General features: G+C 28.5%; 2 protein-coding genes across 2 annotated transcripts in view; one reads left to right on the top strand and one right to left on the bottom strand.

The window, feature by feature from the left end:
• Positions 1-302: 302 nt before the first annotated feature.
• On the top strand, positions 303-2,171 carry LOC123292014. The gene is made up of 4 exons (XM_044872518.1): positions 303-416; positions 1,452-1,683; positions 1,741-1,979; positions 2,051-2,171. Exons 1-4 carry the CDS (start codon positions 403-405, stop codon positions 2,169-2,171), a joined length of 606 nt encoding a protein of 201 aa, XP_044728453.1. The 5' UTR covers positions 303-402.
• A 6,407-nt stretch (positions 2,172-8,578) lies between these two features.
• LOC123306043 (E3 ubiquitin-protein ligase MIB1) overlaps positions 8,579-26,598 on the bottom strand; it is a 768,237-nt gene continuing 750,217 nt past the window's right edge. Inside the window, exons 5-7 of the mRNA XM_044887910.1 lie at positions 10,781-11,504; positions 9,888-10,325; positions 8,579-8,801 (exon numbers count right to left, since the gene is read on the bottom strand). Of these exons, the coding sequence (XP_044743845.1) occupies positions 8,661-8,801; positions 9,888-10,325; positions 10,781-11,504 (1,303 nt within the window). The 3' untranslated portion in view covers positions 8,579-8,660. The remainder of the gene's footprint in view (positions 8,802-9,887; positions 10,326-10,780; positions 11,505-26,598) is intronic.

Here is a 26,598-nt window from a genome sequence, read left to right as displayed (position 1 = left end):
TAAAGTTAGTGGGTTTCAAAAAAAAATTCCAATAAGATCGAATCAAATTTGCCTGTGTTATCAAAAAATCGAATTTTTAAACTCTATGGCGTCATTAGAATCCAAAGAATTTAATTTTGACGTTGATGGTGATACGAATAGGTATGTTTCATCATCAAATATGCATCCGGATTCGTGTATCTACGTAATTTTTGTAAACAAACAACGCACAAATTAGTTGAATGACATTTTCTTTTGAATCTGTGATAATTATAATTAAATAAAAACCGTAATATCTGTGATAAAAATATTTTCATAAAAATATTTTTATCACAGATTTACACAAGTTTAATATACCTAAAGTATAATTTTCATGTAAAACGCTATGTATATTTTAAAACCGTTTAAATTCTGAAAATAATCATGGGATGTATAAAGTAAGATTGGATTCTAATCATTTTTTGTAAGGCAGATTTTGATAATAAATTCTGTTAAAACTGAACAACAAATATAGATGTCGATTTTCTAATTTTCCGGTAATGTTAATGAAAATATATATATATATATATATATATATATATATATATATATATATATATATATATATATATATGACAATGACAGAACCTATGGAAAATTTAATTTAAAAAAAATTACACAGAAGCCGGGACTCGAATCTGGGTACTCTTTATATGCGGTCTAGGACGTAGCTAACTACGTCATTCCTATTCTATGTGAGTGACATCAATTATATGTAATCATGATGAATACAGGATGCACAAAAAAAAGTTTAGTTTCAAAATAACAAAAAAATATGTTCTTTACCTTTGTTTTTTGACGCGAAATAACGGAGAAAATACGGCTTTTTTTCCAAAAATGGCCAAAAAATGTTTAATGTATAATTTAACCAAAGACGAAACTTTTTTTTATAGATTAATAAAAGTCAAAGAAATGAGAAAATGAAAGTCTTGCATTCGAAAAATGATGTAAAATGCGTTTTCCCAGGTGATATACATTGCAAAAATAATTTTAAAATGTACAAATTACCCAAGGTTGAGCTTTTGTCAGTAGATACTTGGTGTAATAAGTAAGCAGAAAATCATCGTCTTGAGACATCTTCGTCTTGATGGTTGCATACATCGTCTTCCCAGATGTTAGACATTTCAAAAATAAGTGTAAAATTGACTAAGGTTGAGCTTCTGTAAGTAGGTAATAGGCGTCATAAGTAAACGGAAATCATCGTCTTCCATTAAATTACAATTAACACATCAAAAAATGAATGAATTGGATAATAATATTTATTCCTTTTTAAAATTTATTTCCTCAAATTTTTCCACAAGTAGGTACGGTTTTATAGTTTAATCCACAAGAATAACGAATTACTTCGAATTTTCTCAGAATTTATAATCAAAACATTGTTGGCCAAGATAATATTATCATTTTCGTTTAAAAATAGCAACTTAATTTTCTAGATCAAAAGCAGCATGTAAGGATTCACAAGGGAAGAAGGCTGGAAATTGGATTGCAGCATCAAAAGGCGAAGTACCTAAAAAAGCAATGATTGGAGGCTACCTTTCCAACGATAATTTATATGTTGTTCGTGCCAAACGCGGTGGTGCTAGATTGATCAGTGGATATCTGAGACCCAAGGATAAAGCAGCAACCATTGCAGCGGGCTTGACTTATAAAATTGAGGATTACGAAGTAAATATAATATTACCAAAATGTTATTTGTTACTTCCCTAAAATTGTTATTTATAGGTGCTTTGTAACGCTAAAGCAAAATGGAAGTCAATAAATTTGAAATCAGAAGAGATTCCTTCTAAAGCAATTTATGGAGGAATAGAGCCAAACAACCAAGATAATAAAACGTATATTGGACGTGTTCAAAGAGGAAATGACTGTATCATTGGAAACCTTGATCCTTATTTGAAAAGAATATTCATACCATATCAAGACCGTGAAGAAGAGTTTGCTAGCGGTGATGTATTAGTTATGAAGTAAATCCCTTACATCCATTGATTTAATATTCACCGTACCTTTTTCTTTTAATAATAAATTAATATTACAGAAATGAAAATGTACACTTCAGTATTAATATTAAACTAACAATTAAAAATATTTATATTAAATTAATAAATGCCCGCATGCAGAGTCTGACTAAATATGTATACAAAAATTATACATATTAGTCAATCTCTACGAATTTACTAATGTTGTTTATGAATTTAACGGCCTTACTTAATGAGTAATTAATCTATCACCATACTTGATTTGGGACGTGTGTATATCTTCTATTCTGTACGTGAATTCGTTGTTTAATATTAATTTATGGTGTTTTGGAATGATTATTGGTATGTGTGGGAGGATTGTGGGAATTAAAAATATTAATTTGGGGCTTGTGAGGACTGGACTTGGTAAGTTTGAACATATAAGAATGCTTGTGTGATTGGCACGTTACATTGCGGCGCTTGAAGGGATAGAGTATATGATTGGGATTGGTTATATGAGTGGAACACTTTTGGATATGATTGGGTGACAACTTTTTTGGAAACTTGAGCGAATGATTGGAAGTTTATGGATTTGGAACGTATGCTTGGAAAGTTTGTGGCGATTGGATGTATGCTTAGGGAATTTGTTGAAAATATTGAGATTGAACGTATGGTTAAGGGGTTGGAAATTCCAGAACAATGGACACATTTCAAATTTTTATAATATATGTTTCATTTCAATTTGCAAACAGTGCGTGAAACAAAACATCAAAGATTGACTTTTGGGCAATAATTTTCTGCGTACGTTTCAGATCTTTGAGCTGCTGCCCCACATTTTTTTCCAAGTCATCTCTTGAGTTCATTTCGGCTGATTCTCCACTTCACAACCCAAAGATTCTCCTAAAATACGTAGTCCTTGATACGTCTAGTAATTTGTCCCTTTTTTGACCAAGTCTCCGTACATGTTTTTCCCGATTCTCTGGCGATGTGGATAGTGTAGGAGATCGAGAAATCTAAAAACAATAAAAAAATTATAGCCTTCTTATACTATGTATTTATTATATTATAAATAACTCAATAACTGATTAATAATTATACAATTGTGCATGTAGAGTAGATATTTTGATCCTAACTACATCTATTTTAAGGTTGTGAAAAAATAATATATTATTGATAAATCAATTATTAGTAATCAATTTATAAACATGAATAAAATTAATCTAAAAAAAATAATTGTTCATATTCGCATTTGAGCTAATTTTTATTTAAAACTGCGTATATTTTCATTGGAAAATCTATTATTTTGTAAAACTTTTTGAATACACATAATTTAATTATTTTTTCTTATAAATTCCTTAAAATATTTTAAATATTATGCAATGAATAAATGATTTGTACCCCCCCCCCTAATGATTGTATGTCCGGATTTAATGATAATATAATGTTTATAATTTGTCTTATGTAGTTAGTTAAAAATTTTTATTAGTTTTATTTAAAAAATATAATGCTTTAATTACCCTTTTTTACTCAGAAGATTAAAAAAAGATCCGCTTGATGGCAACACTAGGAGGGGTACAAATATATCCTGCCATCTAGAGGATCTTTTTTTAATCTTCAAAGGAAAAAGGCTAATTACAAAATATTACCGATAATTCTGTTTCATATTAAGCTGTATCCTCGTCCCAAGGATGAAACGAGCGCTCCCGTATCTTCCTGATCTTTTACAAAAGATAAAAGAGTGACCTCAGGGATAATTTCTGCACAAAACTTTTTTTCACTTTTTTAGCTTCTTTAGCCGCCGCAATTGGCGACGATACGACTCTTTGATTGATGCAATTTTTTAATTACTGACTCTTAATATTTGAAATTTCTTTAATTGAATGGATCCGTTTATATATTTTAAACTTATTATTTAAATTATCTTGAATTGTTTCATAAGTTCTTTCCCTAAAACACACAAAATGTTAATCAATGAAATATAATAAAAACAAAGTGCTATATATATATATAAACTTACGATATTTTATTGTAATTCTATTCATTTTTCTAATTTTATTTAACAGTTTAATTGAGTATATACCATTGACTTTTTAGTAACTCTAACGTCAATGGTGAAGTGATTTAAATAAAATATCAATAGTTAATTCAATATTGAAAATTATTATGAGGTCTCATTTTGAGATCAACACACTTGTAAAAAGACTGTTCATACAATATTTTGGCAAACTGCTATAAATTATTGACTTTAAATAATGTAATATAAAAAATTTTCTTAAATATATTTTTTTTTTATTGATTAAAATGATTACAATAAGCAATTACAAAATCAAAAATCATAAAATAAAAAAAAAGCATTAAAATTATTTCTGTCTGGTTCGAAATGCCTTAATTTAAAACATCCATTATTATAAGATTAGCTGTGAAAGTTTATATTTAAAATGTTATATAAAGTTAAATTTCAGGCTTTGGCAAGAAATTTAAAGAAACTGCAAAATGACAATTCATGATGAAATAAATGCACAAATCGTGGGATGGGATATATAATAGGAGTCCTTAAGCGTGAATATGAGTTAATTTAAATTTTTTAGTTTCTATTGATATTAAAAATATAAATTTCCACATCTTATCTATCACCATATACCTAAGAAAAGTGTCTGGGTTGTTTATTATGGACAGTGTAGTTCATGGTGGGAGATTCAAATAAATGAGTTTTTCAAGTCGGAAATAAACCACCCAGAGAATTATCTTAGGTATTAGGTATAGGTGATAGATGAGATATAGAAATTTATATTAATAATTTTTTATCAAATTCATTAACTTTTGTGTTATTAAAAACCGACCATTGGAAAATTTGAAAAAAACTAAAAAATGCTACGAATTCTAAAATAGTACAAAGTGCCATTTATAAACCGAACTTAATACCAAATTTTTAATTAAAATTTTCATAGCTAATCTACCATCTAATGATTAAAAAGAAGTTATCTGGGTTGTTTAATATGTTCAGTAGTTTTAACTGCTTGAAATTAATGTATTTCGAGTTAGGCACAGTATATTTAAATAATAAAATTTTTCGAATATGTAATAAAATTCAAATTTTAATGCTTAAAATATAATAATTATAATTTTTCAAACTATCTAATATAATTTTCGAATACCAATAAGAATAAGTGTACTACCTATGCATTTTATTTATTTAAGAACCAAATCAAAGAGATCAAATTGATCCTACAAAAAATTTGTAAGAAGTAATTTTGTAGGGACTTTTCAGCTATTTTTATAATGACGCTTTATCCTAATATTAACAAGTTATTTGCAATATTGTTTTTTCAAATTTTAACATTTCTTGCTCTTAAATCCCTTAAAAAACGTGAGAAAGTTTCAAAATAGAATTTTACATACTAAAAGTTATCTATATTCAAATTTTTTGGTTATTCATTTTACACAGGTAATTTGCTGGGACGAATTTACTATTATTCTAATTCAATTGTTTGTTTTTAGAAAACAACTTTCATACCCTCTACATCGCCGATTCTCAATGTTTCAATTATTTTCAAAAAATCTCACATCTTAACAATATTAAAAACTTAGGTAAGCGTTATAATCTAAAAATACATGTAAAACAGTTCTTGACGTATTTAGATAAATAGTTTACTTTTATTAATAAATTAACCATCTCCTGTATATTTTAGTAATTTCAATTTCTAGTAAAGTGGGAATTCTAAGAATCTAGCGTTGTTCGTAGCAAACTTATTCTCATTATGAATAGAAAGTTTCACTTAATAATTAACAAATAAACTAAATAAACTAAAGGCTAAATAATATGAAATATTTATATTTATACAGAATGATTTTAAAGAAAAATTCCACCCTTATATTTAGAAACGGGAATGGAAAATCCAAAAACCGTGAAAACACATATCTGTCCATTATTAGGGGAAGTAAGATACAGATTTTTTGTTTGTTTAACGAGGGCGTTTTCACGGTCAAACATGGGTTCAAACAAATTCTATTTTTTAAACTGGAACTTTATATTTGTTTAGCAGATTCTTACTCTGGACTTAAATTTTCGGCACCTGATTTATGATTTATTATGGCTAAAATCATCTATAAGGACAGTATAAGGAATTTCGAACAAAAGTTATTTGTTTACCGTTTATAAAAAATTAGAACCTGTGAAAAGTATTTTTTGGAGTGTGATTCTTTTTTTTTGTGGTAGTCACGGTGACTACATACAAACTCATGGCGTACAAACTATGTCGCCCTACTACACAGACTCCAACACAAAACTGCGGCACTCACTGACCTATATCTACACAAAACTGCGTGTCGTCAACAACACGTTAGGTTGCGTTTCTATAACCATACTAAATCGTTTTAATCAGGTTTCACAACTTGGAAAATTTCATTGATTTTCCATTTCGTTTTCGAATTATTATGGTGGGAAATTTATAAAAAATCCTTCTGTATATGAGCTAATCTCTGAATTTTAATATAGCATTTATTTATATGAATGATGGTTATTATTATTAACCATTTTAAAATAAAATCAATGCCAATTCATTTTTATTATTATATGTATTCAAGTGAGTCTTTTTAAAACGGTATTAGAAAATTGGTTTAACTGTTTTAATTGTAAAAAAAATAATATAAATAAAAGACGTATTCAGCAAGTTGTAATTGTATTTTGATTCATTACTTATAAAATTAATTTGGAAGGAGATAATTATGGTTTTGTTCAGATATAAACGACATAGTGAAATTTTTAATGATTGTAATTAAAATGGCTTGATATTAACTTTTTATTATCAATCAAAAAAGTTTAAAAATTAGTTACCGTAAAACGGGGTGAATCAAGAAACCAGAGTGAAAAAGACAGTGGAATATCTAATATCCTCAGCAAATATTATTTACTGGAAAAATATCTGACAGTGAGAGTAATACAATGGAATGTCTAGACAATAAAAACGATTTTCAATTAATCCATTCCAAAGTTTTGATTCACTTCGTTTTACCAGGTATTTCAAGCTGAGTATGACCATTCGTAATTTCAGCATTACCCAATTTGATAAAAATGCATACACTTTTGTTAACAAGCTTTTAATAAAAATCAATACAATTTGGGATTTTTCATATGTACTTATAAATAGGCTTTACAAGTTCGATTATTTCGTCAAAAAATATGTTAACCATTTTGTGACGTACCTATAGTAGTGCATTTTGAAAACAAATTATCAAATTTTTTAACATAGTGTGTTTTTATAATTTCAAAGTTAATATTTAGAAAAAAAGAGATTTTTGTTCTATGATAGGCTGTGGAAACAAAATTGAAAAGTAAAAAAATAAGGATGAAAATGTATCATAATTAAATAAAAACAATTACATGTTATTTTTTAGGATAAATAGATTTACTTTATTTTTTCAATTTCAATTTTTTATTTTAAAGCTCTTTATTAAATTTGACAATTATTTGCTTGCAAAACACACGGGCACGTCACTGAATGGTCGACTGCGTTTTTCCGAGAACTTAAATAAAAAATATCATTCATTTACCATTTTATAATTTTTTGTTCATAGAGAAAATTTCTTAATCTATTGCATGGTTTAAAAATTAATACAATATTATTAACAAAGTATAAGTAGGTATCATTCAAAAGTTCCATAATCTCTTAAATACAATAAATTGGAAAATTTGAAAAAGTTCGTTATGTACACTAGCGTAAACACTAATTACACTAAAAGTAGTTAGAAAAAAGATAACCTTATTACAAAGTAATTAGACCATCTTTTTCTACATACGCCGGAGGTACTATACCAACACACAAACAAAAAATTAGATTCATTGGCTGTCGAATACGAGGGGTATCGAACAAATCACAGCAGTTCATTCCTACAAGTCTAATTCTATGTCGAGTTTACCTATTAGTCTAAGAAGTGAGTAATATTTACGTTATATTGGAAAAGTAGAAATAGCCTGTGGTCATTCAGCAGGTTTCTGTAGCGTTTGCAGAGGGGTTGGGTGTAGTATAGGGTATATTGGTGCAGAATTTTATTATAAACATAAAAAACATAATCAGTCAGTATATTTCTGTAATCGGGCACGTTAGTCATACAAAAAACTTGCTACCTTTAATCAGCGACTTACACTCTCTGTTACAGAGAGATTAGATTTTAGAAAATACTTGCACGTTTTTTTACAAAGTTACAACCAACCCCGCACCAAACGCTACAAAAACCGGCTGACTGACGACAGGCTATTTCTCTACTCCTTCAATTTAACGTAAATATTACAAAATCAGCGTTTAGAAACTGCTTGAAAATTTTTGTCGATCAGCTCTCCTACGATATTCTATTTTGTGCGAACATTTGGTTTTTTGAATCACTTTGGTTTTTTGAATATAAATTCAGAGCAATTTCTTAAAACAAGATACATTTTTAAGATTATGAAACTTTAATACACAAAATGATTATATAATAAACTATTAATACCTAGAAACAAAATTATTAGGTAGAATTACACAAAAAAACTTTTCATAACGACAAAATTTAATTTTTATATATCTTAATACCTTATAAATAATTAATAATTATTCAGAATTTTAAGTCATGATTTATTTAATATACTTATCAACTAATAGGTATTGTTCGATTACATTGTGGTGTATATTTATCATTGCTTCGATATCTTCTTATTTAATACAAAAGAATTCGTTTTTCTACAGCTTTACGACATATTGGACATTCAAACATGCGATCACCACACATTTGACAAGTTCCATGACCACACAAGAAAATCATATTTTTTAGACGATCTAAACATACAGGACACATTGTCTGAAAAAAAAAATTATTATGAAAAATTTGATTTTGTCAGCAGGGTTAATTTTAATTTAAAATGATAAATTATTTTCCATTTTGACATTAGAAGTTGAACTATTGCATCAAAGTTGAAACAAATATAAGAGCATTTTCTTTTTTTTATTAAAGTTTTGATAGAGAGTACGGCATACACTTATTAAGCGAAACAAAAAATAATTACTCAAAAAGTTATAATCGGAGTATACAAAAATATGATTCATGCTTTCACAATTAATCCCAAGCATTGCTGGCCAGGTTACCGCTTTAGTTTCAGTAGAAGGTTTACATTTGGTAACTTGGGCTTGAAGATTTTGATTAGGTATAGTGTTATTTTCTTGGTTTATATAATATAGAAATCAATCAGAGCTTTATGCGGGAAATTATTCTCATCTTCAGAATTATTCCTAACATTGATAGTTACTGTTACTGTTAAAGTAGCGTTGTAAAGCTGTTAAGAACGCAATTATTTTACATAATCAGCATAATTTGAAATTTGATAATGTTGAATTTCAAATATTGGCATCCGAGTTACTTATTTTTTATTTTATAAGAAACAATTGGCAACATATGGAAAATAATGCTATTAATATTAATATCTGCATAAATGATGGGTTTCAAAATCAATTTGTAGGGAGCCATATTCAAAACTAAAAAGCATGGTCACTGTTTAAAAAAAAATAATATACGTTTCGATGTATTTTTACGTCATATACAATACTTTCTAGTATATGGTGGTTTAAGTCACCAGAGATATGAACGACAATTCTAGGAAGTTATTCAGTCGATTTTCTTTTGCAGTACCAAAAGGCACTATGTCTACACATAGCTAATAGCTCTTCGAAATATTGTGACTAAAATCTAATTTTCATTTGTTTGCTAGATTTTCAAATAGATTGAGGTATATACGGTGCCCCTCTTCCGAAATTGATGTACAGAAAATTTTTAATACTAAAAACGATAATTTAGAAGTCTACCTAATAAAGAGTGCGTCAGATCCAAAAACGTCAAAAGATTTTTGAAATTTTGTATGAAACATATTTTGCAAACCATATGAATAGTTACCTGTTCCTTGATGTCTTGCAATTGTTGTTGTAATTTTTGTATATCATTATTTATATCACGGCTACCATTATTCATTAATGGTCCTTGATATCCACCGGATGCACCAACTGCAGCCGCATTAGTTGTTCCACCATTTCCAGTAGTGCCTGACGCGACATTTGAAAGTGCATTGTTTGTAGATGATGTTGAAGTTGAAGGTGTTGCTGCTGTTATATTGGCAACATTTGATGCAGTTTCTTCAACTGGATCAGGTATTACTTCAGATACGGTACCAACACCGCCACTACAAACTGTTAGGGGTACCATTAAATCAATTTGCGCACGGCATTGCACACACTTTTTCATTATTGGTGCACAACTGCTACAAGCGCACATATGACCACATGGTTTAAATAATACGGAGGTTTTCTTGTCAGAACACACAACACATTCGTCAATCTGAAAAATAGAAATTTAATTAATTCCAGTTTCCAGTAGGCAATTAACGTTTATGATAAAAACGAATAATAATTTCTTGCAGAATATGTTCAAAGCATCAAAAGGTTCCGAAGAATAATCCGCTTATATATCTATTACTTTTAGAATCATTTCAGAGCTGTTCAAGCATAGATGTGACATAGATGTGACATTAAGCTACCTCAGTAGTTTAATTCGCTACCACTTTGACCAGGGAAAGTGAACAGGGCCTCGAGTTGCACTGAGCCCCCCAAGTGTAGCTTAAAAGGTCCTCGTGGATTTAAAATTGACTCGGTCTGTCAAAAATCAATTTCTGCAGTGTGAAGATTCATGGGAGCCTCATGATGATCAAGTACCTAGGGCTCCCAATAGTCTAATAACGGTCCTGTAAATAATGTTTTATGAGCATCTATCATTTACAATCAACTGTTACCTACCTTCACACGAGATGTAACAGCATTACGACATATCAAACATTTTTTAACACGATGTGCACATGCATTACAACATGCAACATGATCGCATGGCTTGAACAATGTATCACGTTTTGCATCTGAACACACTAAACATTCTTCCAATGTAATGTTAGCAGCCGCTTCAGCAGCTTGTGTTGACATTTCAATGTCCATTGATTCCAATTCTTTGCGACATTTCATTAATGTCTTACATAAATTTGGATCCGGGCATAAATCTAATGGCGTTTGTCCTTTCTTATTTTTTATTGTTAAATCAGCTCCATTACCAGCCAAAAAGCATGCAATACTTGCTGAGGATTTTTTGTCAGCACCTTGACTCCCTAAGCCCATTAACAATTTGCCAACATCATGTACATCTTGTAATTGACGTAATTGCGATAGAGTATGATGACGTAATGCTTCATGTAATGGTGTATCACCATCTTTATCAGCGATATTTAAATTAGCACCTTCTCGTACTAATAAATGTACAATTTGTGTATGCTGACGTTCAACAGCCAGATGTAACGCTGTTTGTAAATTAATATTTTGTAAATCCATGTCAGCATTACCCACACGTACTAATTGTTCAGCAACTTCAACATGATTATTTAATGCGGCTAAATGTAATGCAGTATAACCGTCATCCTTTTTCTCATCAACCAACCATGGACGTTGTAGCTTTGATAGTAGAATTTTCATAGCACTGCAAAAGAAAACAAATTATTTAGCATTTTATTCCAAATGCTTAACTATAATTTCGATTTATAATTTTTACATAATCAATTTAATGTTTTAAAAAAAGAATTAAGTATCAGCAAACGCAACAAAATTTTATTTCATTCTTAGTTCAACGTTTGAAAATGAGGAGATTTACTATCAATTGTAATTGCACCGTTTCTTCCCGAAACACAATCTTATATTGCTTTAATAATCTTTGACTCAATAATGAAAATAAAACTTTCTTTTTTTCGTTATTGAAACTTCTGTTCGGAGACCATTAATCCAACATAAGATTGTGTCTGGTGCGGAAATAGAGTCATTTCGATTGATATTGAATCTCTGGCTGAATTTATACTGTACCGAAGTTACTGACGTGCAACTACGAACAAAATAATCAACAGGCAATATTATTTACACTAATAATAGAGCTTTTGTATAATCATTTGCACTAAGCGAATAGGAGCAAAATTAATAATTTATCTTTCATTTATACTTTTCTCACAATCCAACAATGATTATCTTTGTGTGAATGTGGGAAATACCAATTCTTTACGACGATTTAAATCATTACGATATTATAATAAATACGAAAATATATATCATTTCAGTAAAATAAATAAATAGAAACAAAATAATAAATAAATATTCTTCGAAAATGGGAGAAATTTTTCTCTGTGTAGAGTGCAGATATTAGATAGATATATTTTCTTTATAGAAAAAACTAAATAGATAACATGCGTTAAAATTGAATAAGTTTTTTTTTATCCTTTTGTTCCTGTAGTCCAATATGTGTCTTTTGTGTAAATATTGAAATAGAGAAATGAGATATCATTAATCTGTTCCTTCTTACAGTGTATACATTTATAAGTGTATAAATTTATTTATACAGAAGAGTCTACCAAAAGTGTTAGATTTTTTACAGAAAGCAGACAGGCAAGACCGTCACCAAAAAAACTCTTCTTCAAAGAATAATTTAACCAAATGCCAAGGATTTATTGGCCAATTTATAATTCCTATCGGATGATCGAATTTCGTAGGTCTGTGGGATATCATAGCAATTTATATTTTCGCAAATCCCACGAATTGGTTTTCAAATTAATTCCAATTAACCTAGTTTTCGGATCCAATGATGTCACTCTGCTTTATAATAGGCTCTTGTCCTGACGATGATTTCAATGTATCTATCATTAAAATTTTAAAATGTGTTTAAGAATAAATAGATATAAATAAAATCGATTGATAAACATAAAAGATATAAGCAATTAAATAATGTTTTTCTTGCAAAACAACTTTTGATATGTAGGAAGTTAGAGAAATTGAGCTCAAAATGCTACCTTTTTGTGTGAAATAATTTAATAATAGTAAAATAATTTTTCTAGAAAATAATTCGAGTAATTTTCAAAATTTTCGAAAACTAGTACAAATCTCGGCCGAAGATGCTACTTTTTTATATGTTATTTAGAATCAATTAGTTGTGATACCTGCGTTATAGGTAAAATACTGAAAAGAATTCGAAAATTTGGAGCACAACTCTTTTTTCCTTGCAAAACGTAGTTTCACACTCGTCTAAAGGGTTCAAATAACAAACCAAAAAAAGATTTACACCGCGTTTTGCCATTTTCATGTGGAATTTGACTGGCGTAAGTAGCCACTCTGAAGAATCAATACTTTTTTGCGAAAAAATATTATATATTTTGTTAATTTGAAAACAAATTCATTGTAACAGTCTTCCGCCTACCTGTATTCTGATAAACTATCTTCCTTTCTATACAGATGCTGTCCAGTAAACAGCAATATCAGCAATATATAATGATTATATGTTTATATCAACAATATATAGTAAGTATATTGTAGTCTAGGTACTACGTCTTACTCTTCAATTTTTTACCCACTGTGAAACCAAATCCCTCAGCGAAAGGTATCTCCTACACTTATTCTTGAGCTGCGGTCACATTCATTGAACTCAAACCATGAACAACGCACAAAGCACTGTTCTGTATTTTTTGATACTCGACATAAACATAAATATGTATTTGTTCTCAAAATACATAAATAAGTTTCAACCAAGTTCAACTGTTAAATAATTTCATTATTGTTATACCATGCATATATGAAATATATCAAGGTATATTAAGTTTAGTCCCAAGTTTGTGACGCTTGAAAATATTGACGCTGCGAACAAAATTTTGATACAGGTATTCATAAAATCACCTAATTAGATCGTTTTCGGCTGTCTGCTTTTCATAGCTATCAAGCTTTTTATAGCGTGCTCAGGACGTAAAAAGAACAACAACTGGGTCTTGGGTCCGTAGAACTTATCTTGTAAGCCGTTAAAGATAGAACAAAAGTTTATTAGTTTATTATGTAAAAAATTATTCTTTACAAAAAATAAACAATTTTTGTTTGAAACATTTTTTTGTAAACATCACTGTTTACCCACGAGAGCGCAAATTTAAAAGTATGATAATATCTCAGTTTTGAATGAATGGATATCGTTCTTTACTTACGTGGCGTCAAAAAACAATCGATGGCGTCATCAACACTGCCTATACATGGTATTTCAACAATTTACTCAGTCAACTGTTTGTTTTCACTTGTTATAATCCTTAAATTTGGACTATATCTTTTCGTAACACTGTGTATATCTCATATTCTTATTGTATTCTACTCTACATTGAATATACCTAGAAATTCAAAAGACTTGATGATATGAAGAAGATACAGACATCATAAATTTAGGCTATTACGTATAAATAGGTGTGTAAGAACTAGAGAAAAGAAAATTATATTTAATACAAAACTAAATAAAATAAAAATAATAACGGAAAATAATATCAAACAATATTCAATATGTATATCGCAAAGTATACACCTACATTTCACTTTATTTAATTTTTGTTACTAGACGACAACAGTAGAATAATAAATTACAAACTCCCTGTATTATTTCTTAGAGGCTGAGTTCAAGCAGTTCTGTTATCGTAAAATCAGGAAGGTGCATGGTAAAGGGGTCGCAGAAACCAGAGAGCATACAGTATAAACCAGAAATGGGGCGTTCGATGTTTTTGAAGAAATACGATTTCTCGGATAGGCAAAATAATTAGTAGATTTCTTGATCTATTTTAAACATAAAGGCTTTTTTTGTAAAATATTCAACTAGCTTTCGTATACAAAATTTGGAAAATATGGAAATCTGGGGCATATTTTACAGTAGGCCCCATCTTTTAACAAGATTTGCCTTTTAATCTAAGTCAGCTGTAGAAAATGTTTCAAGCAAAAACTGTTCGTATCAAAGGGGGACATCTTATAGGCAAATTAGATTGATCTTAACTTTCAAAGCGCATTAAAGTCTAACGATTTCTCCTTACTGAAGACATAAGACGCATTAAATTACATGATTTTTCCCCGTAAAAAAACTAATATTTTATGTTGATATACAAATAGATTCGGCAAAAATTGAATGTAAAAATGTATCCATACATGAAAATGTCTTGGACTTTTGAACCTCTTTAGGTAAAGAGATAGGAGTTTTGAGTTTCTTTTTTGCATGTTAACAATAAAAAACCAAAATTGGAGCAAAATTAAAAATTTGAACTCAAAATTTAACATAAGTAAATTTGTATATTCGATTTCTGATAAAGTGGTAACATCCTGTAACACCAGTGTGCAGTTCGTCACCAAATTAGCAACGAGTAACATACACTATAAGAGAAATTAACCGGCTCAGTGGTCGAGCAGTCAAAGGCGTTAGTCCTTGATCGTTTGCCTACTGACTGGGAGGTTGCGGGTTGGATTTCAGCCAGCGGCATTGTGAACAATTATAATTAATGGGGGTGCAGAATTGATCACATTGTCGTCGCTTGGATAAGAACCGAAGTAACCGAATCCACCCACATCAAAATGTAATTGTAAATATGTATGTAGTTAAATAAATAAAGATTAACAAATAATGATGTGGGTGGCCTCTGTTATAAGACGTATATGTCAGAGATACGGAGGTTTAACTCCATTATTATTATATAAGAGGAATTTAGCTTTCTATAGGAGAAATAATTTTTTAAATCGGTTAAATAATTTTTAGTGAGTTTATCCATTATAAACAAACATTCAAACATAAAACAAAATCAAATCTTATTCTCTTAGTTTAAACAAACGGATACATTTTAAGTAAAGAGTAAATAAATGCATTGCATTCAACCATCATTATTATTGATGTTGGTAGCACTCAATTTATTTAAAATTAAATTCATTAGCCTTGAATTTAAATTTATTAAGGCTGAAAAGAAGAGAAGGGAGTAACGGAAGGAATATTAAAAAAGAAGAGAGAACTTGAAATTAAAACAATATAAAAATGGTATTATTAGTGGTATTATTATAGTACTCTGAATGTAAATTAAATGAATCATCTAAGTCTACATACTATATTTTATTATTACTGCAGTCTGATTATTTTGTTGAAACTAGATTCAGGGAAACCACACTCCTTATCAAGCATGAATAATATAATATTATCGACAAAAGTATAAATAGAGAAAAATATTTCGTTTCATTTACATACTGTAAGCAGCGACAACGATTACGTCATAAACTCTGTTTCAGATAGTTTTATTTATTTATTGACATTCTGTTCCTACTTTCAATAAATTAATACAAAGTTAGACACACAAGAGCAGCGCAAACTACGGGAATTATCTCTTAAGAGAAAAGGAACGATCCACTTACGGCAATTTTTGCAAAGTATTTCGAAAACGTTAAACTTTTTCATACAATTAATTTATCACAAATATCACGGGGATTCCCCTTCGTTAAACTTGTAGCGAAGTAATTTATATAAAAAATGGAATGCTATGATGAATACTCACTGTTTGTGCAAGTATCATCCAATGTGGAATAGTTTCGGAATGTTAAAAATATCAAAAAATGTATCTGGAAATATACCATCCCGTGTACATTTTAGACACAATGTGCTAAGTTTTGGATTGATTTATACCCTCTCATCGATGAGTAGTATTGCCAAATCAGTAGTTTTACTACTAAAAGTAGTAGTTTTATTCTTCCTTTAGCAGGAGAAAAATTTTTGCCTACTTAAAAATTTTTTTACTGAGTAAATAAATAATTATGTGATAAAAATCGAAAAATATTCTAGTATCGCTTGAGAATTGAATGTTGACAACACTATCGATGAGACAGATGTCAGTGACGGTTATAAATCAATGAATATTGTGTAACGGATTGCCACAATGAAATTTCTCACAAAGCTGATTTTCTGTATAATATTTTGTTATAACAAACTGTATATAAATTAAATTTAAAAAATAATACATTTGGATTAAAGAGCAACAGCAAACAAAAAAAGATGAATTTATCGTATTAGGAAACGTGTAAATTTGTGGTGAAAAAATTTCCGTTTTGATACTAAATAAAATTTATTACTTTAATACACTTTTTTTTTTAAATTTTTTTTATTTTATTTATTCCAAACGCTTGGTTGTTTAATAATTCTTATCATTAAATTTTTTTATTTTGTGAGTGGATTTTGTGTATATACATTTTTAATGCCAATGAAAAACCAGATCTATCAATTTACCTAAACGGAGGAATAAAATGTACGAAATGCACGAATGTAATCTGAATTATAGCTACGATAGAAACTTTAAGCAATTAAAAAGTTTTTTAGAAGAAAGCAAAATGTAACCAACTTAAAATTATTTAAAAAAAAAAAACTATTAAATGTATTTAATTCTTGGCAAAATATAGGAATGTTGCTTATTTATAAAAATACGAGTTTTTTTATTTCCCGGGAAAACGGCATTTATTTTTTTATTGTTTTAATAAGTACTCTATGTAAATTATTATTTCAAACAACTTTTGTCGAAAATTATTTGCATTTAACGCTTTGGAGTTAAGATATTCACATTTTAGTGATGAGAGGTCGAGGATGTACCATCCTCTGGGGAAATTTATAATGGTCACCATTGTGATCACTGAGAAATTTGCCATAAAAATACATATTTTTCCCAGAGTTTTACAACAACCTGTTTTGGTCTTGTGTATGTAGATATTTTTTTTCTTTTAAATTTGTTTTTTGATTAAAATTTTTTTATATTAAAATAGGCATTCTTTTAAGGATAAAACCAGATGATAGTTGTGTAAGTTTCCAATGCTGTTTTGATGGCTTTTTATCGAACGGCCACCGACCTAATTATGCATACTTTAAAATAATATTCTATTATAGTCCGGCCTTTAGCCCTTTATATATTGTTTATTAACAAATAAATTATATATTATGTATATAGGCTTGTCGCGAAGACGACTTACATACCATGACACAATATTAAATTGTTTTTTAAATGAATATAGGACTCTGAACAATCATGTATATAGTTTTAACAGTCATCCTCTGCTTTCTGTTCTCGTCCCTTCTATACTGGAAACTTATTGATGTACGAAAATTAGGCTAACGAATCGTTACCATCATGGTTAAAAAAGATATGGAATTTTATATAATGCCCAAAAAAATGATTAGGTAAAATTTAGAGAAAAATTAGTGTCATTAACTTTCAATGTGAATAAATTAGTTCAAGAGTGGAAAATGTCTGATCTAAAAGAACTCTGTCGACTAGGAAATTACACTGTACCATTGAATTGACAACGTGTTTCATTTAATAATAATGTTATAAATTATTGGATTTAAAGAACTGGTGTGAACGCACCACATCCTCTATGTACAATATAATCATACATTAAGAAATATATACCCACTTAAGAAATATATAGGGTGTCTTAAAAGTGGTGTCTAGAAATGTCTTAATTTAAAATACTTTTTTTGAACATTATAAACAGCCCAGACAATTTTTTTAGGTGTTACAAAGTTAAATAGTAGACTAGCTGCGGAAATTCACTCTTAATATGTCATTTAAAGTTTAATATTATTTCAGGCAATTTTTGAGGGTTTGAATTTACATATGTAATTATAGTTTTAATTACTATATAAACAATTCTTACAAACATTTTTGAATTTTTTTTTCATTTGTATTGTCACCTCCAAGATGTTTTTATAAAGTTCTAAAATATACATCAAGGTGTAAGCAGATTTTTTGTTCCTAAGAAACATGCATTAAGAAAAATCGAATAAACATATTAATTTGAAGGCATTTCAAGAAATTTTTTTAAATCGATACAACTTTTAACTTATACGTGAAAATGTGATATAAATATTTTCTTTTGGAAGCAGTGGTTAAAAATTATTACTAAGAAACTCTTAAAAATAAAGATTCATTGAAAACTCATCATCTAAGGGTAGAAAATATGACTTCTATATAACTACGCATATAGAGGTACACACACTGGTTGTATTATAAAATTGTTTTACCGCGAAGTAAATAAAGTACAGTTTCTGAAATATATGATGGTTTAAATAATTATTATTATCACTGAACCATATAAATAGAATCATAATTCATCAGTTAGTAATTTTTACTAAGAATAATACCTAGTAAGTAAGTGAGTGCCTTTAAAAGACATAAAAATACATATCAGTATGTTCTTTTTGTATCCCAGTGTATACACTATTACACTGGGTGGGTTTAAGAAGTACAAAAATACGCCTTATTTTTGCGAATGTTCCTTTTGTATCCCAGTGTACTGTATACACTATTACACTGGGTTAAAGTAGTAAAAAAATACGCCTAATTTTTGCAGGTAGTTGTTACTACATTATCTATGTTATCTATGCTGAACATTATCCATATCATATACACTTTTTAAAGTATGCTTCTTCTTCATACACTATTTTCTCTTAGTTTAAGTAGGAAAGGATAGTCTTATAACACTTAAGCACAACCCTTTTCTACATACACCAAGTGTAAATAGTAAATAGTGTATGCAAAAGAAACAAACGATTTTAACACTCAGTGTACTGCACCGGGACAAATGAACAAACTAATTTTAATATGTTTGTAATGTATGATGAAGCCCATGTGATTATTTTGAGATATAAATATAATCAGAAATAGATGTATAAATAATATGTATCATGATCATATAAATAAATTAATGCTGGTAGGTTATTCTAAGGATTCCGTACGTGAATAATTGATAGATGGTGAACACATAAGTAAACAGCAACTTAAATAGTGATCAAAATATGCTTTAATGGTTCTCGTATTAAACAATACAAATAATGTCTAGGGCCAGGGTACATTTTTGTCACTAATTTTATTATGGACAAGAATTATTATAAGGACATGGACTCCTCTATCAAGAATCAACTCAACAGAAATTTTTTGTTTTATAAATACGTAATTCGCCTGCAACATACTTATCATGAGTATGAATTAGATAATCTTAGTTTGAGTAAAATGTCACCAAATGAATATCTAATAGGTTAGTTTATTTATCCTTAATGTTTTCAGTAAAAAAAGTTACAATTAATTAAGCAACAACTTCGTAATTACTACTTTTACAGAAACAAAACACATATTGATTTCTTTATTTTTTTAAGATATACAATTTTTTGCAAAATTAATACTTAAAATGGGCCACTTTTAACAAAATTAACAAAATGTGCAGAATCATTTTAATTTTATTTGATTTTTTTTTGTCTAATGCATTTTTTGGAGGAAAAACGGAATTTGTTAACAGAATATCAACACCCGCATCCGTCTATATGGGCCGATCGGTGGGCTCCATATCCCAAATTTGACTAGTATGATGGAAATAAGTACGAAATACTATTACTTTATCATGAAATGAAAGGTTACAAGAAAAAATGTTTTATATCATCTAGACAAGTGGTGGTGAAACTTTATGTATCAACGTGCTACTTTTTCTAAAAAAAGTTTAATGAGACGATAGACGTGACGTCAAATAATTTTGACTACGTGATTATTGTATTTGGTAATACTAAATACAACCAACTCAAAACTGCTTATTTACTACAAACAAACAAAAAATACGTTTTGCGATGCCTCAGTTATACGCGTAATTCAAATAAAAGTAGCATTACTGTGACAAACGAATGCGCAAAAACAACAAACGAACGTACGTAGGATTACTCGCGTTCGTTCGTAATATAATACTTCATAGTGAATTTTGTGATTGGTGGCGTACCCAAAATATTATGTCACGTGCCATCAATGGCACGCGTCCCTTTAGTCTGCCATTCCTAATATAGACTATTGAAAAACCATTTTACATGCGACAACCAGTAGTTTAGAATAGATCTGCGTTAATAGGCTCAAACTGGGTTACAAATTAAAGTTAAAGAAATAGAAAGATGTTTACTATAGTAATTTGAAAAACAATGTTCAAATGTATGAACGAACTGACTAATCAAAAATAGCCCACGCTTGTAATGGTCTACTCATTCCATAAATAAATAAAAACCCACTGTTTTAATGGCCTATTCAACATATAGAGACCACTGCTGTTTTTGTTTTTGTATATTTAAGCCTGCTTTATGACTGTTACAATTGACACCGTTAGTGATATTCTCAAGGCTGAATTCTCCTTGAATCAATTTTAGCCGATTGATGTTATTATAGAGAATTGGTCTAAGTTAAACTCCATAAAGGGATCTCAACAGAAATATAACTCACAGAAAACCTTATCTGAATAAAAAAAAATGGTGGCGGCACAATGAAGAATACGAAAATATTAAGAATGATGGAGGTATTGGGAGATTGGCTTTTGTAATGCTACTTCTTCGTTTACTAAACTTTTTCAATCTAACAAACAACATCCGAAGTCAACTTTGCTGGAGATAAGAAATGTTAACAATTAACGAACTAATATTCAACTATTCTTCCGAATCGTTATTATAGTTAACACATTCATACTTTACTGTTAATTTTTAATACAATAAATTATTTGTTTCAAGTGTGCCATCTATAGAATAAAAAATACACTAAAATTTATAATATTGTCTGTATTAAATATTGTAATATGAGTGTGTGAATGCAAATATAAAAAACATTTATTTATAAATTATACTTTGTAATTTAAAAAAAAAATTATAATATTGTTTTTTTTAGTATTATTTCATTTGAATATATTTATAAAATTTATTTAAAAAAAATACATATCTATAGTTAGTTATTAAATTATTGTTTTAATGGTTAAATTTTATAACTGTTTGTTCGTTCTATATATGCCTATGTTGTACGTTATAGCATTAACATTGTTAAATTTGTTAGTGGCTTTTTTTTTATATATATATTTTCACAAAGTGTATTGGTGTTGTGTTTGTGTGGTTGGTATTAAAACAGAAATTTATTTGCTGTTTTTTTCCCTGTTTAAAATCTATGTTTCCAAATATAAATAAAATAAAAAAAATACGAGGTGTTACAAAAACGCATGGCGTGTATTGAAAACAGAATAAACGTACTTAAAGACGTTATAATAAAATTTCCAGTCACTTTTTTCGAATTATTTTTGTTTAAATGTAATCATCAAATTTCGTCCTTTGCCTAACGACGAGATTATCGGTTATTTAGAATAAAATAATTTTTATTAATCAAAGAAGAAAATTCTAAAAAGTTGTACTTTTTGCTATGTTTGACAATTTATTTCAATCTACTTTATTTTGTAATATTTGATGTACTTTCTTGTATGATCTAATAAAAAAGTAAAAATTTTGGGCTATAGTATTAGAAAATCATTAGAAAAGGAAAAGTCTAATTTTGTTTAAAGGAAATACACTTAGAGAATGATAAGCATATTTATAAATCCAGTTGAATGGTTTCAATAGTAATTTCTAGGGGATACAATTTTAAACAAAACTTCTCAAAAATCAGAATTAATCGAAAAAAATGTAATATCAATGACTAAAAAGAAAATTAAATTTTGTATTAATAAAATTAGATTTTGACATTGTTTTCCTTACATTGGTAGTTACGGAGATAGGAAGAAAATAATTTTTATACAAAAAAAAAATAGTGCAGTAACTAAAATCCGAATAATAATAAACTTAAAAAATTTACCTTTGAATTATGACTATAAATAGTCCAAACTAGAATGACTTAAGAAAGAATTAATAATCCATATATGGCAAAAATATCATTATACACCATGTATATGAAATATAACAAGGTATACGAAGTTTAGTCCCAAGTTTACTAAAACAACGTTTAAAAATTTTGATACTATGAACAAAATTTTGGTGTAGGTGTTCATAAAATCACCTAATTAGTCCATTTCCGGTTGTCTGTCTGTCTGTCTGTCTGTCTGTCGTCTGTCTGTCCGTCTATCATCGCGATTACTCAAAAACGAAAGGAGATATGAAGCTTTATAGTGTGCTTAGGACGTAAAAAGTGCGGTCAATTTCGTAAATGAGCAACATAGGTCAATTGGTTCCTAGGTCCGTAGGACCCATCTTATAAACCGTTAGAGATAGAACAAAAGTTTAAGTGTAAAAAATGTTCCTTATAGAAAAATAAGCAACTTTTGTATGAAACATTTTTTCGTAATCATCACTGTTTACCCGTGAGAGCGCAAATTATGCGCAAATTGTATCTATGTATTACAGTTATATGTGTGTGACATGTATGCATATGTAATATTACAGTGTAATCAAAACAGTCTATACATGGTATTTCAACAATTAACTCAGTCAATTGTTTGTTTTCACTTGTTTTTGGGTTAGGTTTGGCTTTTTTAGGTTGAATTATAAGGGGTTGAGATAATTTTTTATTGGTTGAGGTTGGATGCATTTTGATTTAGGTATGTATACCTGCATTGTTTTATAAATAAAATGTGTTAAATTTTTTTATTACGAATTTATTAATTTATTTATTTTTGACCTGAGCTATTCTCGTTTTGGTGTCACTATTTTTATGGGTTGTTTTTACCATAAAGTAGAAATTTTTTTTTGCTCTTAAATCCTATAGCTTTTGATATTATTTTTCCTATAGTTTTTTAGTAACCACTACCAAAGTAAAAAAAATTTTCGATTACTTTTCAAATAAATGATTGGGTAACTACAGCCTTATAAAAATGATTTTTTAAGAGTGCGCTACGGATTTTTGTAACACCTTATAATAAATAATACTAAATTTAGCTGCACATTGGGATAATAATATTTACACTTCTATGAATTTTGGTTTATTAAATTTTATTTATATTTGTTCATATTTAGAGACAAATTTATTCGCTAATTATATGAGTTTACCCTCATATAATGTTCGAGGATGGATTTTTTAAATAAATATAGTTGTGCCATTATTATTTTGAATATTTTTTTATGTTTGTAAGTATGTAATAAAAATTGTTAAAGTAATATTTTTTTCAAATAATTAATTTAAAACGATGATGTCATTTTATTTAATTTAGTTTAGTAAAGTTTGGCATGGTGACTGTATATTATTTTATTATAAAGGGAGTATGTAAAATCTCGAAGTCGAAATTAAACTTCGGTATGACATTTATTGCGGTGCACTTGTTTGCTACACTTTTGTTTCTAAGTTCCATGTTTATGCATACCAATGGACAATCATTTCAATCTAATCCATTTATCTAAAATATTGAATTTAAAATAAAAAGAATATTACCTATAATGAATTTATACTTTAGGTCACAGCCGTAATTTTATGATTGTCTTGAGTATTTTATGATATGCCAATCAATTGAAGTGATTGTACATGTATAGAACTGAAAAACCTATTTTGGAAGGGGGTGTATCCGATTTTCCAGTGGTTTCGATGTAGGTAATACAATTTTTCGAACTATTCTGTTAATTTAACTTTAGTCTGAGTCGAATTGTGAAAATTCCATCCTTCTAGGTTGTATATAACAGAAAAACGTAATTTTGGGGGATATTTTTCGATTTTCCGGGAGGTTGCGATGTGTTTTATGCAATTTTTTAAAGTATTCTGTTATTTTAACTTTATTAAGGGTCGACTGATGAAAACTCAATCTTTCTAGCATGTATAGAACAGAAAAAAGTTGAAGTTTTTCGTTTTTTCCCGGAGGTTCCAAGCACTTTTGCGTCGAAAGTAAAAAACCTCATCTTCTGTATATGTGTATATGTCAGTGAGTGAGTGAGTCAATCAGCTTCAGCTAGATCTCATTTAAGGGTCCTTAGGACAACTTCAAAATTTTCCATAATGTCTCAAAAACGTACTCCAAATTGTTCTCCAGATCTCGAACTATTAACAATTGACAAAGTTCTTTGATAGCCATTAATTAAACTCGGATAGATTAATTTTATCCAAGTATTTCACCTTAAAATAATGAACGAATGCTGTGTAATGATGCTACTAATTTTTGTTTTTAAAGTTTTGAACAATTTTTTAATACCTATCAACTATTATTTTTTGTGTACACGACTATTAAGGTTTGATAGCAATAAATATTTATGGTAGCATCAAAGAACTTCAAATTTCTCTGATCTTCCAAACAGGGTATCGTGAAACGACTCATTCTTCTGTCCATATTTCACTAACTCAGTGTAATTCATATAAAAAACTAAAATGGTTTGTTAGTTTTGAAGTGCTTTTATTTTTTATAAAAAATCTATCTTTTTGCTATAGTGTACAATTATTAATTTTTAAAGGTTATATTCAATAATTAATTTAATTTTATAAAATATTTTTTCGAACTTTGACTTTTTCAAATTAAACTAACTTTTTCAATGGAATTTATACAATGGAAATTCTGTGCGATATAGTCTTAGTTTCAAATTACAAATATTATAATATCTGATCGAATACTGGTATAAAGTTTCTGCAAAGAATTTCAGCAATATCAGCAGAATTTCGAGTTCTAAAAATTATCACAACTGATCACGTTGAACAGAAGCTAATTTTAAAATCTGATCAATTAGGATCGAAGAGTTTAAATATTTATAATAAATATCACAGTTTAAATATTTATAATAAATAAGCACTATTTAAGTCTCTTTTTTATGTGCGGAATTTGCATACTGTGTTTTTAATGTAGCACGGAATTTTTTATCTCGCCGCTTGGAGTTATGAAATAGATATTAAAATTTAGATATTTATTTATTTAAATGTTCTTTTTAAAAATTTTTTTCAAATTCATGGCCTTTTTATATGCCTATACTCTAGTAAAATTGAGGTATGGATTGAGGTATGGTCAAACCTATATTTACATCAAAATTTGAAAATTTTCATTATTGACTAAGTAAACGCCAAATATTATAATTCTTGTCGTGTTCGCTGGTACAGATTATATATAAAAGCAAAATAGTAAAACTGGGTTCATGGGTGGTGAAAATAAATGTGTAATTCTGTTGAAAACTGATAATCGAAATTTTTGGCAACAACAAAGATGTCACTGAGCCACTATGGTTGACTTTTTATATGTAAAAAGATTACAAATTTTAAAAGTTTAATTAAAATCAAATTTTAAACTTTAATTTATATAATTTATAAATTTGGTAGGATAAGATGTTTTGGTTTCGCGTCATCAACATGCTTTGAATTTAGCTACAGATCTTGGATTTTAATGCTCTATCTAGCGATAGAAAAAAGAACTATTGTCAGAACGTTGAAATTTTTATAGCGTGTTTAGGACGTAAAAAGTGATGTCGAGTTTCTTCAATAATTTCTAGAGACATATTTAACAATGATATTAAATACATGAGCCACCGAGACAATACAGATTGTAAACAATTATAATAAAACAAAAAAAGAGAGACAGGGAACATTGTGTGTACAATGCGCGCACACACAATAAGTTCACACTTAATTCAGTCAATACTTCTGTAAAAGTGTGGAGTAGTTTAAATAATGCTCATATCACATTTATTGTTGATTTTAAGTTTTTTTCTGTCCCTCTTTCTTTGTTTTATACATTGACGTCAATGAGAACTCTTCTTTAGCATATAGATATGCATAGATAAAAGATTTATATTGTATATAAAACGATATACTTATACTATTGCCATAATATCTAAGTCAACAAAATCAAACCATAAATTATGAAAATATTTAATAAAATAATTTTGTTGGAAATAAAATACAGTAATCAAAATCAGGAAAAATAAATATAGTTGCACAATATAATCATGTAATTTAATGATTTTTGAATCATACTATGAATGTATGTTTAGACTC

Source organism: Chrysoperla carnea, chromosome 1, assembly GCF_905475395.1.
Source record: "Chrysoperla carnea chromosome 1, inChrCarn1.1, whole genome shotgun sequence".
Lineage (NCBI taxonomy): Eukaryota > Metazoa > Arthropoda > Insecta > Neuroptera > Chrysopidae > Chrysoperla > Chrysoperla carnea.
This window is presented reverse-complemented; position numbering and strand designations above follow the sequence as displayed.